At 32.2% G+C, this 14542-nt stretch overlaps 1 protein-coding gene across 3 annotated transcripts in view; it reads left to right on the top strand.

Annotated features, from left to right (window-relative positions):
- Window positions 1-14542, top strand: part of TINAG (tubulointerstitial nephritis antigen) — a 71479-nt gene that overhangs the window by 47322 nt on the left and 9615 nt on the right. For 2 of the 3 annotated variants that reach the window (XM_039852874.1, XM_039852872.1), the window contains exon 10: window positions 611-718. The exons of the other annotated variant lie outside the window; for it this stretch is intronic. In XM_039852874.1, coding sequence (XP_039708808.1) covers window positions 611-718 — 108 coding nt within the window. The remainder of the gene's footprint in view (window positions 1-610; window positions 719-14542) is intronic. 3 annotated transcript variants of the gene reach the window in all.

The raw sequence follows: 14542 nt of genomic DNA, 5'->3' as shown, positions 1-14542 counted from the left end.
TCTTCTATTTACTTATCTTGGAGCCTAGCCTGACTGACTGCTTTGCTATTTCTGAGTCTGCTTCACATTCCATCATTATCTCTATATTAACTTACATGCCTTTGCAGCAACATTGTTTGGTGTATAGTGAAAGTTCCAAGATGTGTCAATGTAACACCTCTCTACCCCATTTCCTGTGAAACAATGTTCCCAATACAGACCAAATAAAGTCTTTCACATTTGGAAGCAGTTCAGTTCAGCATCCTGTTTCCGAGACATTTAACTTTGAGATAAGACAAATCTTAGATCAGAAACTGTCATAAAAAAAAGAAATAGGATTTCAATAAACTATATCAGTTATTCAGTAACTGCTACAAGACAAGTAGCAGAAACTTAAGAACTTTCAAAATGAAAAAGGAATCTTCCTTTCCCTGACACACTGACAGATCTGAGCTCTGGGCAATACATGCATACACTTGCCTGGACCTAAAGTGTTTAAAATCTGTGTGTGTATGTGTATGTCTGTGTGTGTGTGTGTGTGTGTGTTATAAATGGATATATATTATATATATATAATATATATCCATTTGTTTATTTAAATGTATAATGTAAGTCATTGGTTTTGAAATAGATCAGATGAAAGTGGATGCAAGCAGAGGAGGGAAACCTTGCCTAAGAGTGTGGATTCATTAGAAATGGTACAAGTGAAGAGTATAGTAGGAAATGAACCTAGAAAAAGGTGAATATATTTATTATTCCTTTGCAATTCTTCCTCCACTGTGAACTCTTTCTTCATTTTTCTAATAGTCTTAGTTTTTAGAATCTTGACATGTATGAGCTCATAATACATTGGAAACATTCATGCTTTTTATATTTACTAAATCCTAGCTTATTGTTGGCTTTTATAAATTTACTTGTAATGATTTTTGACCTGGATAATACTTTTAACTTTTAATTTCTAATTTGACCTGGACAATACTTTAACTTTTAATTTTAAACTTTTAAGAATTCTAAAGTTCTATTTTTAAAATAATTCATTCAAAATTCTACCTGAAAGACATTTGGGTGAATAATGTGTGGTGATGATCTAATGTTTCCTCCAAAATCTGAGTAAAAGAACCAGGGTCACACAATGAATAATTCATTCCTTCTGTACTCTTTAAAATGCATTTTTTTTGTTGCTTATTAAATTCTTATATATATTTATCATGATCCCATCATTATCTCTATAACGATTTCATCATTATATTATTATAATATAATTATATATTACCATTATCTCTATATTTATTCTGAGGTGTCCTGTTGAAAATATTCATATCTGTTATTCAATTTCTACAACTTAATTTAATACCAGATGGTGTTCGCATTGCTTCATTGCTCTCATATATTCAATATTTATCCAATTGTTTTCCTGTTTATTTTCCCAATGATACTTACTTAAATTTGACTAGTATGTTTTAGCTATAAAAAAAGATAACATAAAGTTTTTTTACTTTTTAAAGGCTACTATTAAGTACTCTGAATTTATTTTGTTTTTCTTTTTAGAGAAATGTTTTTTCAAGAATTTTATTTTGTAATACATTTTTTTCTTCTCTATACTCTAAGATCTTTATAACATTCTGAAATACAACTTTTGAAATTGAAGCTCTGGCTGCTAAACTATTTTATTTCACTTTTGTTACCAGCTTCAAGTATTTCAATAGTAAATGATATTAAATATAGATCTTAAAATGATCATTTGATTCAATGGATTAAAAATTTTACTACTTTTCAAGCTTAAAATATTTTATCCACCTAAATTTATAAAGAACCATGAATTTTATCTACCCAATAACCTAAAAGAAAACATGATGATAGAGATTTTCCAGAGGTTACATGCTGGTTAGTTGCAGAATCAATACTTGGCTCAAGCCACTTCATTACTAATCTCATTTGATAAACCACTGGGACACAATACAATGCTGAGGGTAGGCATGTCGAAGTCAGATACATTTCTATCAAAACCTATTGCTGCCATTTAGTTAGCTGTGTCTAGCCTTTTGTAAGCTGGGGATAAAAGAGTGTTCGTAAGGAATAAATGAGATCATGCAGACAGTAGTGTGCCTGATATATGAGAACATTCAATAAATGTTAACTATTAGTAATAATATCAAAAGTGGAAATCGTGGGCTATATTTGTAATTATGTATATATATAAATATACTTCGACAACTTTAAAATGTGTTATATTTTTTCCCAAATCTATAACATTTAAAATAGGCTAATAATTTTAAATGACATTCTCAAATTATAAGTGTTAATCAGATTCCTTCCTTGTGAATAAAAGCTAAACTTCTGATCTAAAAAATTTGAACTGATTATATGAAAAATAAAACCATCATGGGTATAATAAACAAGTGATATCATTTAAATATTTCTTAAACATTGACTCACTGTTTCTTTTCTAATACTTTCAAAGATTTTAAATTTATACATTATAAAATAACTGTGCAATTTTATTTCAAGATTTCTCAAACAAAGCCACCTTTGCTATTGGTAATTGACTTTAGAATAAATTTTACTGAGGAATAGAGTATAAAATTACATTCTGTGATTTGCTATCTTTCAAAGTTTGAATTTAATTGAAAATTTTAGCTTCAATGATGCTATGTGGATACTTTAAATGCTGTCACATACTTAAAAGTGGGTAAAGAGACTATATAGTACTTTTAGAGAAAAATAGGTAATATAAGATATCTTTTATTTGTCAGAAGTACAATTGGAAGAGTTTCTTGGGTGGCAACTGAAGATACCTAATTAAACACCATTCCTTGATTTTCACTGGGGGAAACCTGGACAGAATATAGATTTAAAATTTTTTAGTGAAATGAAAATAAAACGAACCTTTTTGTGTAAAAAAAGATAATATCAAGTAATAATAAAAATTAATAAAAAATTTAAAGGAAATTGATTTTGGTATGTTGATAGATACAGAAAATAGTCTATTTATAAGGTAGCTTTTTTTTTACACTATCTGACCTTAAAGCTATTTGAGGGTAATAATTATTTTATATCTTTATTAATTTACTTTATAGTCATAGTTTGACTTTAGCTCTTTAAGTTAGTTTTCCAGAAAATTAACTTATCAAGGTTGTCATAATAATATAGTACAATGATGGTGATAAAAGTAGTAACAGTTGTTGCAACTTATCTGTATAGTGTTTAAATTACTTAGTTCTGTTTTAAGTGCTTCATATATATGAACTCAACACCATACTCTTACTCTTGATACAGTTTAAAATATTATTTAAGGATATATAGCAAAAAAGTATTTAACAACAAATTGCGATGTTTTAGCTCAAAAGTTATGGGCAGTATTTGTCTAATTTATGCTTATACTTGTGTAATATACACAGAGATTACTGTATGTGTGTGCTATTTTTTAAAAAAGTTGTTATGTGAGAGTGTAGAAGGGATAAAAATGCAATATGTAAAATTATTCATTTTACGTTGGAATATACTAACATTTTTGTCTCCTTTTTGACTTTGATAATATTAAATTAGATAATATTAAAATATTTGTAGTGTTTACTTTTATTGTAATAACAGATGTATTGATTTTCTGAAGCATAAATATTCTTGTTTTTCAAAAGCTCCCTTAAAAATGATAAGTATTTTAGGATAAATTAAAAAAGCAAATCAACTATTAGCAACTTACTAGAGAAACCAAAAACCAAATTAAAAAGTGCCTTTCTCTTTTAATTCCTCCATGAACAAGAAGAAATCTATCCCGACTCTGTGTGATTGCCAACAGATAGAGCTGTAGATTGCTCTTAGCCTCACTCATTATCTCCTTGATCTCCCGTATAATCTCCAGACTACATTATGAAGTAAGGTTCATGTTGATGTGTACAACTCCTAGTTCCATTGTCATGCTATATTGATACTTCTCCTTAAGCTCTACTGCACTGAGATGGACCATGGTGCTGTGCCAATCAGTATTGTCACTACTGAACAAATATTACTGTTCCATAGTAAATTATCACGCATTCCTTAGAAGGATATGTTGCCCTAAATGTTATGTTTCACTATTTTAGGTACTATCTGTGGGTTACTAGGAAGGGATTAGGAGGAACAAACATGAAAAATGTAGTTGAAAAGAAAGAAAGAAAGTAGGCGTAGGACAAAGCTTGCAGGGCCTTGCTATGATTAGGATTTTGAATTTCATCTCAAGATTTAGGGAAATAATTTTCAAGGACTTTCAGCAGGAAAATTACATATTTTGCATATTTAATAAAGATTGCTATATGTGGTTTTTAGAGAATGAATTTATGGGGTTGAAGGTGGAACAGGAAGAACAATTAGGAAATTAATGTCAGAAGCCCTGATCAAATAATATTAATAGTTGGACTAGGTTGATAGTTTTGAATATGAATAAGTTTTGAATATGAATATTTTCTGGTAGAATTGACAGCATTTGGTAATTTGTTGGACGAGAGGATGGGATAGTGATTGGAGAGGAAGATGTCAAGGGTAAGTCCCAGGTATTTTTCATGAACAACAGGTTGCATAGATATTCCATTTACTGAACAGTAGGAAAGATTCAGATGGAGGTAGGAGAACCAAGAGTTTAATTTAGATATATTGAGTCTGAGATTTCTATAGACATCTCAGTGGAAATGTCAAATAACTAATTATATATATTTCTGGAGTGAAACTATAGAATTTTATGAGTCCAAAGAGAAACCATTGAAAACGATCAGCATTTGGATGGTAGCTAAAGCCATAGAAGTGGAAAGGATTACAGATCAAAACCTGAAAAACCCCTACATTTAAAAGTCAAATGGAGAAGGAGAGAATCATAAAGGAAACTGAGAAGTAGTCAGAGAAGGAGAACTAGGCTTGGTGTTACACAGACATAGGAGAGAGGGTTCGAAGAAGGCAGGAATGGTTAGCAGTGTGAAATGTTGCTAATGAGGTCATATAAAACAGATACTGTTTTTGAAAAATGCCTTTTGGATTTGGTGATATCAAAGTCTGTAGAAAAAGAATAAACAAGTTGATTCTTCTTGCTGAATCTTTGCATTTATACCTGTTATAATTGTGGGTGCAAATTATATTAGAACTTTTATCTCTATCTTGAGTCCTGTCAAATTTAATTTCTCTTGTGTGAGTATACTTGAGATTCATGTTTTCATACTAGATATGTATTAAACTTAATCAACATTTAAAAAGAACTAGTTAAGATTATACAAAGGCTAAAATAATTCCTTGGCTTTTATACTGAATGACTGAAAAATATTTGAACCTTAATTGGAAAGTGAAAAAATACAATTATTTAGTTAATGTAGATGCTCCCCAAATTGATTCTCAACTCAAATGTTCAACAAATTTTATTGAGAAATGATTGCTAGGTGCTGAAGATACTGAGATAAATAACATGGATAGCATTAATAAATAAAACAAGACCCACTGATTTAATACACTTATGGAAAGCTATTAATCAATCATCCAGAGAAGCCACTGGGAGGCTCCACAGACTCTTGGGATCCTTTGAGGTGAACTTATTGACAGAAGAGAGGAGGTGGAGAGGGACCTGAGAACAGTGAAGCTGATAAATGGGTTTTACTTTTCTTTTATTTTCAGCGCTGATTGAATTGTGTTTTCTTGTCTGTCAGTACTGAATCACATTGACAGGACAGTTTGTGGTCCATTTATTTTCTCTTGTTTAACATTGGTCTTTCATTGATTCGTCATCTGAAACACTGACCAGGTCCGTTCTACTCTGTAACTGCCATTACTACAAACTGGCCTTTTACAAAATAGAATAACTTTAGCAAAAAAGATAAGCTTTATTTTTCTTTAGATAAAGGCACGGTAGAAGTGTTGTTTTAAAAATAATTCTTAGCCTTCTTGACATTCAGAAAAGTGTAGCTTATAAAACATGCATATGTATACATGCATACACACACACACAAGTTCTCTAAGATCTTTTGTTTGTTTGTTTGTTTGTTTCAAGGTAGTTCAAGGTTAATCTTTATTCTGGAGACAACATTGTGGTGCATAAGGGACATGGGTTTTGGAGTCAAGCTTAGGTTCAAATGCTGGTTCTGCCCTTCTTCCTGTGTGATCTCAGGCAAGCTATTTAATCTCTCTATATTTCAGTTATCTATTATATTGGGATAATAAATTTTTCTCAGTGTCTTGTTGTGAAGATTTAATGAGACAGTGTGTCTGCCACCTAGTAGGCTACTCACTTTACATTTTAATTTTTAAAAATTCATACTTTAACTTTTTTATTACTCTAAATCTATTTTCAGAAATATTTTTTAAAAGTATAATTTGTAGCAGATTCTAATTATGTCATGAATAAGTACTTATCTATGATATAATATATTTTACACTTATTTTTTCAATTTATTATCATTAAAAAAATTGATTCAGCTTACTCTTAGAATACAAGTAGATGAATAAGGATGAGAAGGGGAAGAGAAATGTGACTGTGGGAGAAGTGATTCATTTCTTTGGTAAATGCGATACAGTTTTCATGACCTTAGATAATTCTATTTGTACCAAGAAAGCTCTATAAGTAGTAGGAATTTGGTCACATACACTTTAATTCTGCTAGATTGTGTGAAATCAATGTGGGTGGAAATAATAATTTCCTAGTTGGTAAATATCAAGGAAAGATGTGGTACGTGAACAAATGGTTCAGTTGAGGACAGGGATTATAGACAAATTCCTTAAATTAAAAGAGAATGGGGCAATGGGTTACACTAAGGCTGAGAATTGCTTCCAGTTATTGGAAAAGTACACTTTCTTGCTGAGATGTGTTTTAATGTCCATGGGTACTTCAGATTTTGGGGGCCTGTGTAATGGAATTTTATTAAGGTACAGTGCTACCTTCCAAATTAGTTTAATAAGTTCTTTTGGGGAGGGGGGTTGTTTTATAATCTAGTGCCTTTTCCAGTAAGTGCCTATCAAAATTCCAAATATAATAGAATTCACATAGAAGTTAGATAAATTGTATGTTTGTGAATTTCCAGAGATGTGTGGTTGGGCGGGGGGAACATCAGGAGTAGGAAATATAGTGGCTTCTGACTTTTTTCTGTCAGAGTGTGGATTGATTGTCCCTTGAAAGAGAGCACTTCGTACATTTTTAGAAAGCATATAATCATTGTACATTTTTAGGAAGCATATAATGGTAACAAGCTTACCATTTTAGAATCTAGGATCAGAATTGTATCCTATGCTCTAGGAGTATGATATATATGACAATTCTAATGAATAAACGAACTGGGAGATTTTGTTAAAAGGCATGTATTGCTATGGCAATTTACAATGTTTTCTCTAAATGGAAATATGTAGGATATTACTGACTACTTCAATAAGACCAAAGAGAAGATCAGGTCAAGTGTATGTTACAATAAAAAGAAAAAGGTTGCAGAATAATGAATTTTGCAGATGATGAATGAGTATTACTTGTGATGTTAAATGACAACTTTGATTTATTTTGATCCTCAAAATAAAAGCATTAAATATTATTCTTTTCTATCTCCATGATTATAATAATTATGTTCATTACATTTCTTGATACAAATGAGATGGTTAGATATGATGAATGGAACCCTGATTGGAATATTGTTATAATGGCCAAACTGTTCTTCCTGCCTCCAACACCCACACTTTTCCATTTTAGTTCATCTTGTTCACCATCACCTGCTTTATTTTCTATGGCTGCCTACAATCCTCCTTTTTCCAAACCTTTCATGATTTCTCTATGGATGCCTGAAGGGTAGCTCCTGGCATTATTTCATGCTCTTTTCTCAGATAGGTCCTTATTTCCTATAAATTATTTAAGGCCCATCCTGTCTTCCCTCATTACAGTTGAAAATGATTCCACCCATTTTTGCCTTCTCCTAGTCCTACTTTTGATCACTTATGTTATTAATTGCTCCTTAATACAAGCACCAATTAAGCCACTTACCATATAATTTTGAAATGTTACTTAACCTCTTTGGGCCTCAATTGCCTTATCTATGAAGCCAAGAAATTGGAAGAGTTGGATTAATTTGGGGGTGGGGGCGGGGCAGGAGTCAATAGGGTCTTGACTACTCAACTCTGCCATTAGCAACCATGCCAATATGTAAATGAATGAGCTTGACTGTTCCATAAAACTTTATTTACAAAAACAGGCAGTGGGCCAGATTTAGCCTGTGAGTCATAGTTGGACAACCCCCGGAGTATACTATAATCTCTCAGTCTCCTTCCAGTGCTAAAATTTTATGAAAAGATAAGTCATTTCTGTTTCTAACATCAAAAACTGAAGTTTTTCTTTAAAGTATATCTTCATAAGATATTACTCTAGTTAACTATCACTGATGATGATGGCTGGTTTTAGCCTTGCACTCTCTCTCCCCCACACATTTCACATGGTTGTGGACATCTTAATGTATATTCTGTTGATATAATAAATGCAGAGAGATAGTTCTCTCAGTTCCACAACAGAGCATTCTGACCAGAGCATAAACTGGGCACAATCTTGTTGACAATGTCTTCTAACCTCCTTTTTATTGGTCAGATTACATGTGATATACTTACAATGTTTTTGTTCCTGAAATAGTAAGATAGTGTTGGTTAAGTGATATGTCAGCAACTCAATAAATAGTATTGGTTAAATGATTAATAGTAGGAGTACACAATTATCTCTAACATTTCCAAATGAAAAATATCTATTAGAAATCTCCATGTGCTTCTCCAATCTATAGTAAAATTGAAAGCTCCTTTGTAGAATATATCAATAAAAGTATCTGATCTTAAATTTAGTGAACCTGGCTTGATTTACATTTTGTTACAGTTGAAAATGAAGAAGGATGTGTGGGGAGTGCTCTCATTTTATTGTGCTTTCCTATGCAGTCTATTTTCAGTCATCTTTGATCTAGCATTAATTAATACCTTCTGATAGCTCTCTATCACATTCAATACTTCCACAGTCACTAGACTCGAATGTTTCTTATTTTGACTTATTTTGAGTGAAGTTATTAAGTGTCTCTGGTAGAACATTTGTAAGCAACAAAAGCCTGCACATCCCTGCCTTATTCTTACTATAGTTATCTTTCAAATCTTGTGTAAAGGGAGCTGACAGCCTATCTGCAGTCTCACCTTTAAAAGCAATATCCTATGTCCAGAGTAGTCATATCATTGTTGTTGACTTGAGGCTTATGTGGTGATTTTTTTATACTCGTATCCTATCTAGCTTTCATTTCCTTAATAAGAAAGTTTGGAGTTCTGCATCGGGTTCTTCTTCTTTTTTTTTAAATGTATTTGTTCCTTGTTTTCTTCCAAAATCACCTGTTCTAGTAGGCTGTACTATATAATTTTTTTTTACATGTCCACTGTTTAGAAACTTTGTTTTTATTTGTCTGGATCTATATTCACTAATAGAGAATTGATCTTCTCAGAAAACATGAGTTTGAATTCCTGTTGTCAGGCTACTGAGCATATGCTGGGACCCCATAAGGAACCACTCATCAGAGAAGCATTGCAACTTTTTGGTCTAGATGATTCTGCTACAGCATAATACAGCTACCAAGTATAAAATAAAACATTTGTATGTGTGTGCTTATAACTCTAGATTCTTAGATGGATGCGAGACCTGCTGCTTTAAAGAACTTGATTTCTAAGCAAATGTGATCTTGAAATGTGAGTTAGGAAATAATTATTCTCATCACAGAAGAATTCTTCACTCTGCAGAAAAGCTCTTTCACAATTTCTTTTAATAATCAGCTTTCCTTAATTCTTATAGTATTTTAACTGTCAGAAATCCTGAAAAGCCATGAATTTAAAGGTTAATATGCAGAACCACTATCAGTAGAGGGAACTCAAAGAAGAGGAAACAACTCTATAATTACAGTTTTAGGCAATGAGAAATCAACCTGATCACTGGGAACACATCTCTGTGTAATGTGAAGTACACCTCAAGTAATGCCACAGTTGAAGTATCTACTTACTCAACCTTGGAATCCCAGGGTTAACCTTGACTCTTTCTTCTCCTTTTCCGTCAATATAAGTTGGCCAAGAAATTCCATTACTTTATCTCCAAAATAGATCTCAAACCTGTGCCCTCCTGTTCATTTCCACTGCCAGTGTACTTCAACTCACTTGCTCAAAAATATCTACATAGGGTCGACTATGTGATAGTCTCTATTCTACGTGTTGGAGACACAGTTATTAAAAAAGAATAAACTATTTGCTTTGTGGGTCTTACATTCTTATTCAAGATTTTATTATTTCTTGCTTTAACTACAGCATTTATCTCATTCTTTCAACTTCCTCCCCCTGGAACTTATCCCTCATGCTAATGCCAGAATTGTCCCTTTGAAAGACTGTCTGGATCCTGTCACATCCTATATTCAGATGATTCTCTATTACCAATTTTGTAAATGCCATGCTGGGTAACCACGAATACTCTTGACAGCCTGTGCCAAAACCGCTTTTCCGATTTTATTTCTTGCCATTCCCATTGTTATTCTCCAGTCACGTTGGAGTACTGCTGCTCTTAGAAAAGGCCAAGATGAGGTTTTCTTGGTTCTCTTGTGACTTTGCACTTATTTATTGTGACTAAAATTCTACACTCTCATTGGATTGCCAGTATCTTGAAGACAAAAGACATATGTTCTCCGTACTAAAACGGTATTTGCTGGAAAAGGCAGAAATAAACGGACGAAGTACACAGAGATTCTATGCTTTCCTTTTAAAAGGATTATTTATGGGAATATAAATATTACCTTAAAAAAGTTTTATTTTAACTCTCTTTTATTTCCATGTTATCTATGATCATTACTAGATATATGAACCTCAATGGCAAAATCAAAACCAAGGGAATAAAAAATTGTAACTTAAAATCTCATATATAGTATTTATTCAATTCCAATAATTTTGTTATCTAGATATACCTTAAAATAGGATTTAAAGAAATCTAATATTGTTTAGCACAGTTATCATGAAGAATAACATTCTTTTTAAAGGGAACATGCATAAAGACAGTCATAACCTTAGCAATGCAAAATTTACATCATACCTTAATGGGTTTTCATGCTTTACTCTGCAGAATTTATGGTCTCTCCACTAAGAATTTTCATATTATGCAAAAGAGTAGTGTTTCTAGAGCTACCTAAAAGGAGAATATAAGATGAATCCAGAAGGAAGAGATTAAATGATCATTTGCTTGAGGTGAGAATTGACTCAATGTAGGCATCTCAGGCATCCTCAGGAAATATAGTCCATGAGCTAGGACCTGCCCAGATTTTTTCAGTACCAGCATTTCCCAAGATGTAACTAAATTTTGAGAGAAAATAAACATTAGTGGGTCTTAACAAATAATTGAAATAATTTAATGAGGTAGAAAAAATTTTAAAGAACAGTATAATCTTCATATGAAGTAGAATCACTTGAGGCAAGAAAAGCCATTATTAAGATCTCTCAAACCTGTGAACCTTTTGTACAACCTGTTTTAGAGTAGCAAGGTCAAGGAGACGATCTGAGGTTAGAGTTTTGGTCTGTTTAAACAAATGCTTGTGAATAGTCCTTAAAATGAAGAAGTACAAATGAAGTAAAGAAGAGTGTAGTTATGTTTAGAGAAAATATGAATGTAATGAAGATTCCCATGTCCTCAAAGACAGCTGTTGACTTACAGGAAGACATTTGTGAAAATATATACATATATCAAGAATTTTCAGCCTATTGGTATAATGTCATGGAAAAGTGCAGTACCACAATTCAGAAACATATGTATCTTAGAGAAAAATGCCCTTCAAAGGTCAGAAGAGCTCTCTCCTATAAATGAATAATAATAAAATGAATGTAAATGAATAAGTAGTCTTCTTGCTTTGTACCAGTTAACCTTCATTTCAGTGTGGAGAAAGTTTTTAATTACATGAATTTGCTATAGTATTAATGGGAAATCACCTAGGGCAAAGTGATTTCTCTCAGTCTTTCAGCACATGATATATTTAGAAAACAACCCACAAGTCTATTTTTCTACAACACCCCATTGCGACTCTATGAGATATTTGATTACCATCTCAAGAACTGTCTAGAGAAGATAGAGGAGAGAAAAGATAACTGAAGGTCGCAGTACATGTGTAAGAACCTGTGATGGATGAATCTTGCTTGTCATTTGACACAGAGGCTATAATGTAGGGGAACTACACAATAGCTCCTGCGGTGAATGTGATATGTTTTTCCATATGAATTTTGCATAAAGGTTAATGTCCTTTTTTTAAAAAAAAATAATAATAATTTTCTTTCGCAAGCATCCTAGTTTCTGAAGCTATCAAACTCAGCAGCCTTGCTTTACTTTTCCTCCCTCATCTATTTAAAGACTTTTTTTCCTGCCCATTTTGAGATTTTTTTTATAATAATTTGAATTCTGGTATTCTCTCTGGGTTAAAAATGACTCGTATTTTACACAATGCATCTTAAAGTTATAATAAATAGCAACACTTCTTGAAAAAACTTTACAGCAACTCCAAAGAGTTGATAGATTTGCAAGGTAAAAATCAATTTCTGTCTATTATATCATTAAAAATATTATTTAAATAATCAAAATTCATAGGAACATTTGAAAAATATAGGCAATCGAACAAAAATTAAAGTGATAGTTTATGTTACTTAGGTGTCTCCAAACTGAGGTAGTTTATTTCATTTATAATTTATTTGTGGTACTAGAAAAAGAAAAATTATAAAGCTACAATCTGAAGTGCCTCTTCTCCTTTGTGAGGAAATATTCTGTTTCCTTAGAATTAGTCTCTGATCTGTTGGTAAGAGAATTATGTGTAGTCATTATTTTGCTAAACCTTAACTCCATATGTAATTGTGGATTTTCATGCCCCCAAACAATGTCTCAATTTTTCTGAGAGTCTCCAGAGTATCTAAAATAGTCTTATTAATAAATGCAATTCTTATTTTATGGTATAATTTTTTTTATAAATATTCTGTATAATATTTGTTTTCCTTTGAACCATCCTCAATGCATTAGAAGCCAAGAAGTTTGAAAGATCTTATAAAGTGGGGAAGAAACTTTTATCCACATTTGGTTTTACCCTCTATTTGAGTATTATTAAAGTGTGTTATAGAATATGCAGAGCTTTTAGCAAAATAGGTCTTTCAGGTTTTAATATAACAAATTTGACTTGCCTGAGTCCAGTGTGAGAGCTGAGTTTGGACAGATCTTACCATGTCTGAATACCTCTTTCTTAATTGGGAGTTGTTTACCATGTCTGAATACCTCTTCCTTAATTGGGAGTTGTTTCTTAGGAGTCCCCTTAGCGCCTCAAGCAAGACTGCCCCCAACTTCTCACCAGGTCTGGTGAGATCTCAGATATGGGGTTTCTCTCCTGCCTGTATAATTTTGGAGTTGAATGGTTCCTTTGACCGTCCTGATTCAGTCTGATGTTTTATATTTTATGTAAATAGCTAAAGTAGTAGCCAGATCATCTGAAATAAAGTTAAATTGAGTGGTAAAGCCTATTTGAAATTGTTTTGATAGCCATGATAAGTAAGTAGAAATGAATGACTTGAGGTTTCAGATATCATCTACTAAAAGTACATAATGATCGCTGAAGTTTAGGGACACATATTGTGACTGGTAAATTTTTTCAATGGTGATGACTTTTTAGAAAATTTAAAAGTGTGTAAATGCAATTACAAAACTGCAAAAATGGTTTGGAAAATAATCGAATCAGTTTGAATTTATACATTAATCTACATAGAATATTTGAAATCTTAACGTGTTCTGTTCTACCCTTGTGTGCAGCAGGGAACTATAAGAGAAATGACAACCAATGTAATTGCCAATCCTAGCTCCTATCAGGAACAACAGAAAGAAAAATTGTTTTTTAGCTTCCTACCTTCCTAATCACTTTTTTCCCCTCACTCTGATGCCAAAAGATCCAAATGCATTAATGTATATTCTTGAATATCATTTTTAGGCAATGCCTCCATGCCATGATGACATTGTTCTATTCTGCACTATGAAAAATAACTTTCTGTAAATTGACATATTGAAAATATTTGAACAAATTTGTATCTCTTTCAGGAATGTTATGTAATGGCACATCATGATTTAGCTTAAAGGACCTCGGATGATGGGATTTGGGCTGAATCGATGGGGTGATATGTGGGCAGAACTATATTCTCACAATCCACAAATCATGTAAAAGTGGTCATCACTGTTTTCTCAGCATAAAACTGATGCTGTTCAGGACATACAGCAGTTGTGGACTCTATAAGAGAAGCAATATAAGATATGAAGAGGAGTATGGAATTTGGAGTCTTGGTTCAACATTTCTCACTCTATAATATTGGACAAATCTTGTTATTTCATTAGTAAATAAAACACATTAGTAATATCTACCTCACTGGGCTTAGTCAAGAGAAAAAATGAGGTATTGTAGGTTTGGGTTCTTAATGAATTGTTACATGCTACATTGAAAATGAGCCAGTACTAGGAATATGGATTTCATTTTTATAGGTACAAATTCGGTGCATAGCCAGTTTATAAAATAATATATACATATTA

The sequence above is a fragment of the Pteropus medius genome, unplaced genomic scaffold (genome assembly GCF_902729225.1).
Source record: "Pteropus medius unplaced genomic scaffold, Ma_sr-lr_union100, whole genome shotgun sequence".
In the NCBI taxonomy this organism is placed as follows: Eukaryota; Metazoa; Chordata; class Mammalia; order Chiroptera; family Pteropodidae; genus Pteropus; species Pteropus medius.
Note: the sequence above shows the minus strand (reverse complement) of the source record. Positions and strands in the feature narration are given on the sequence as shown.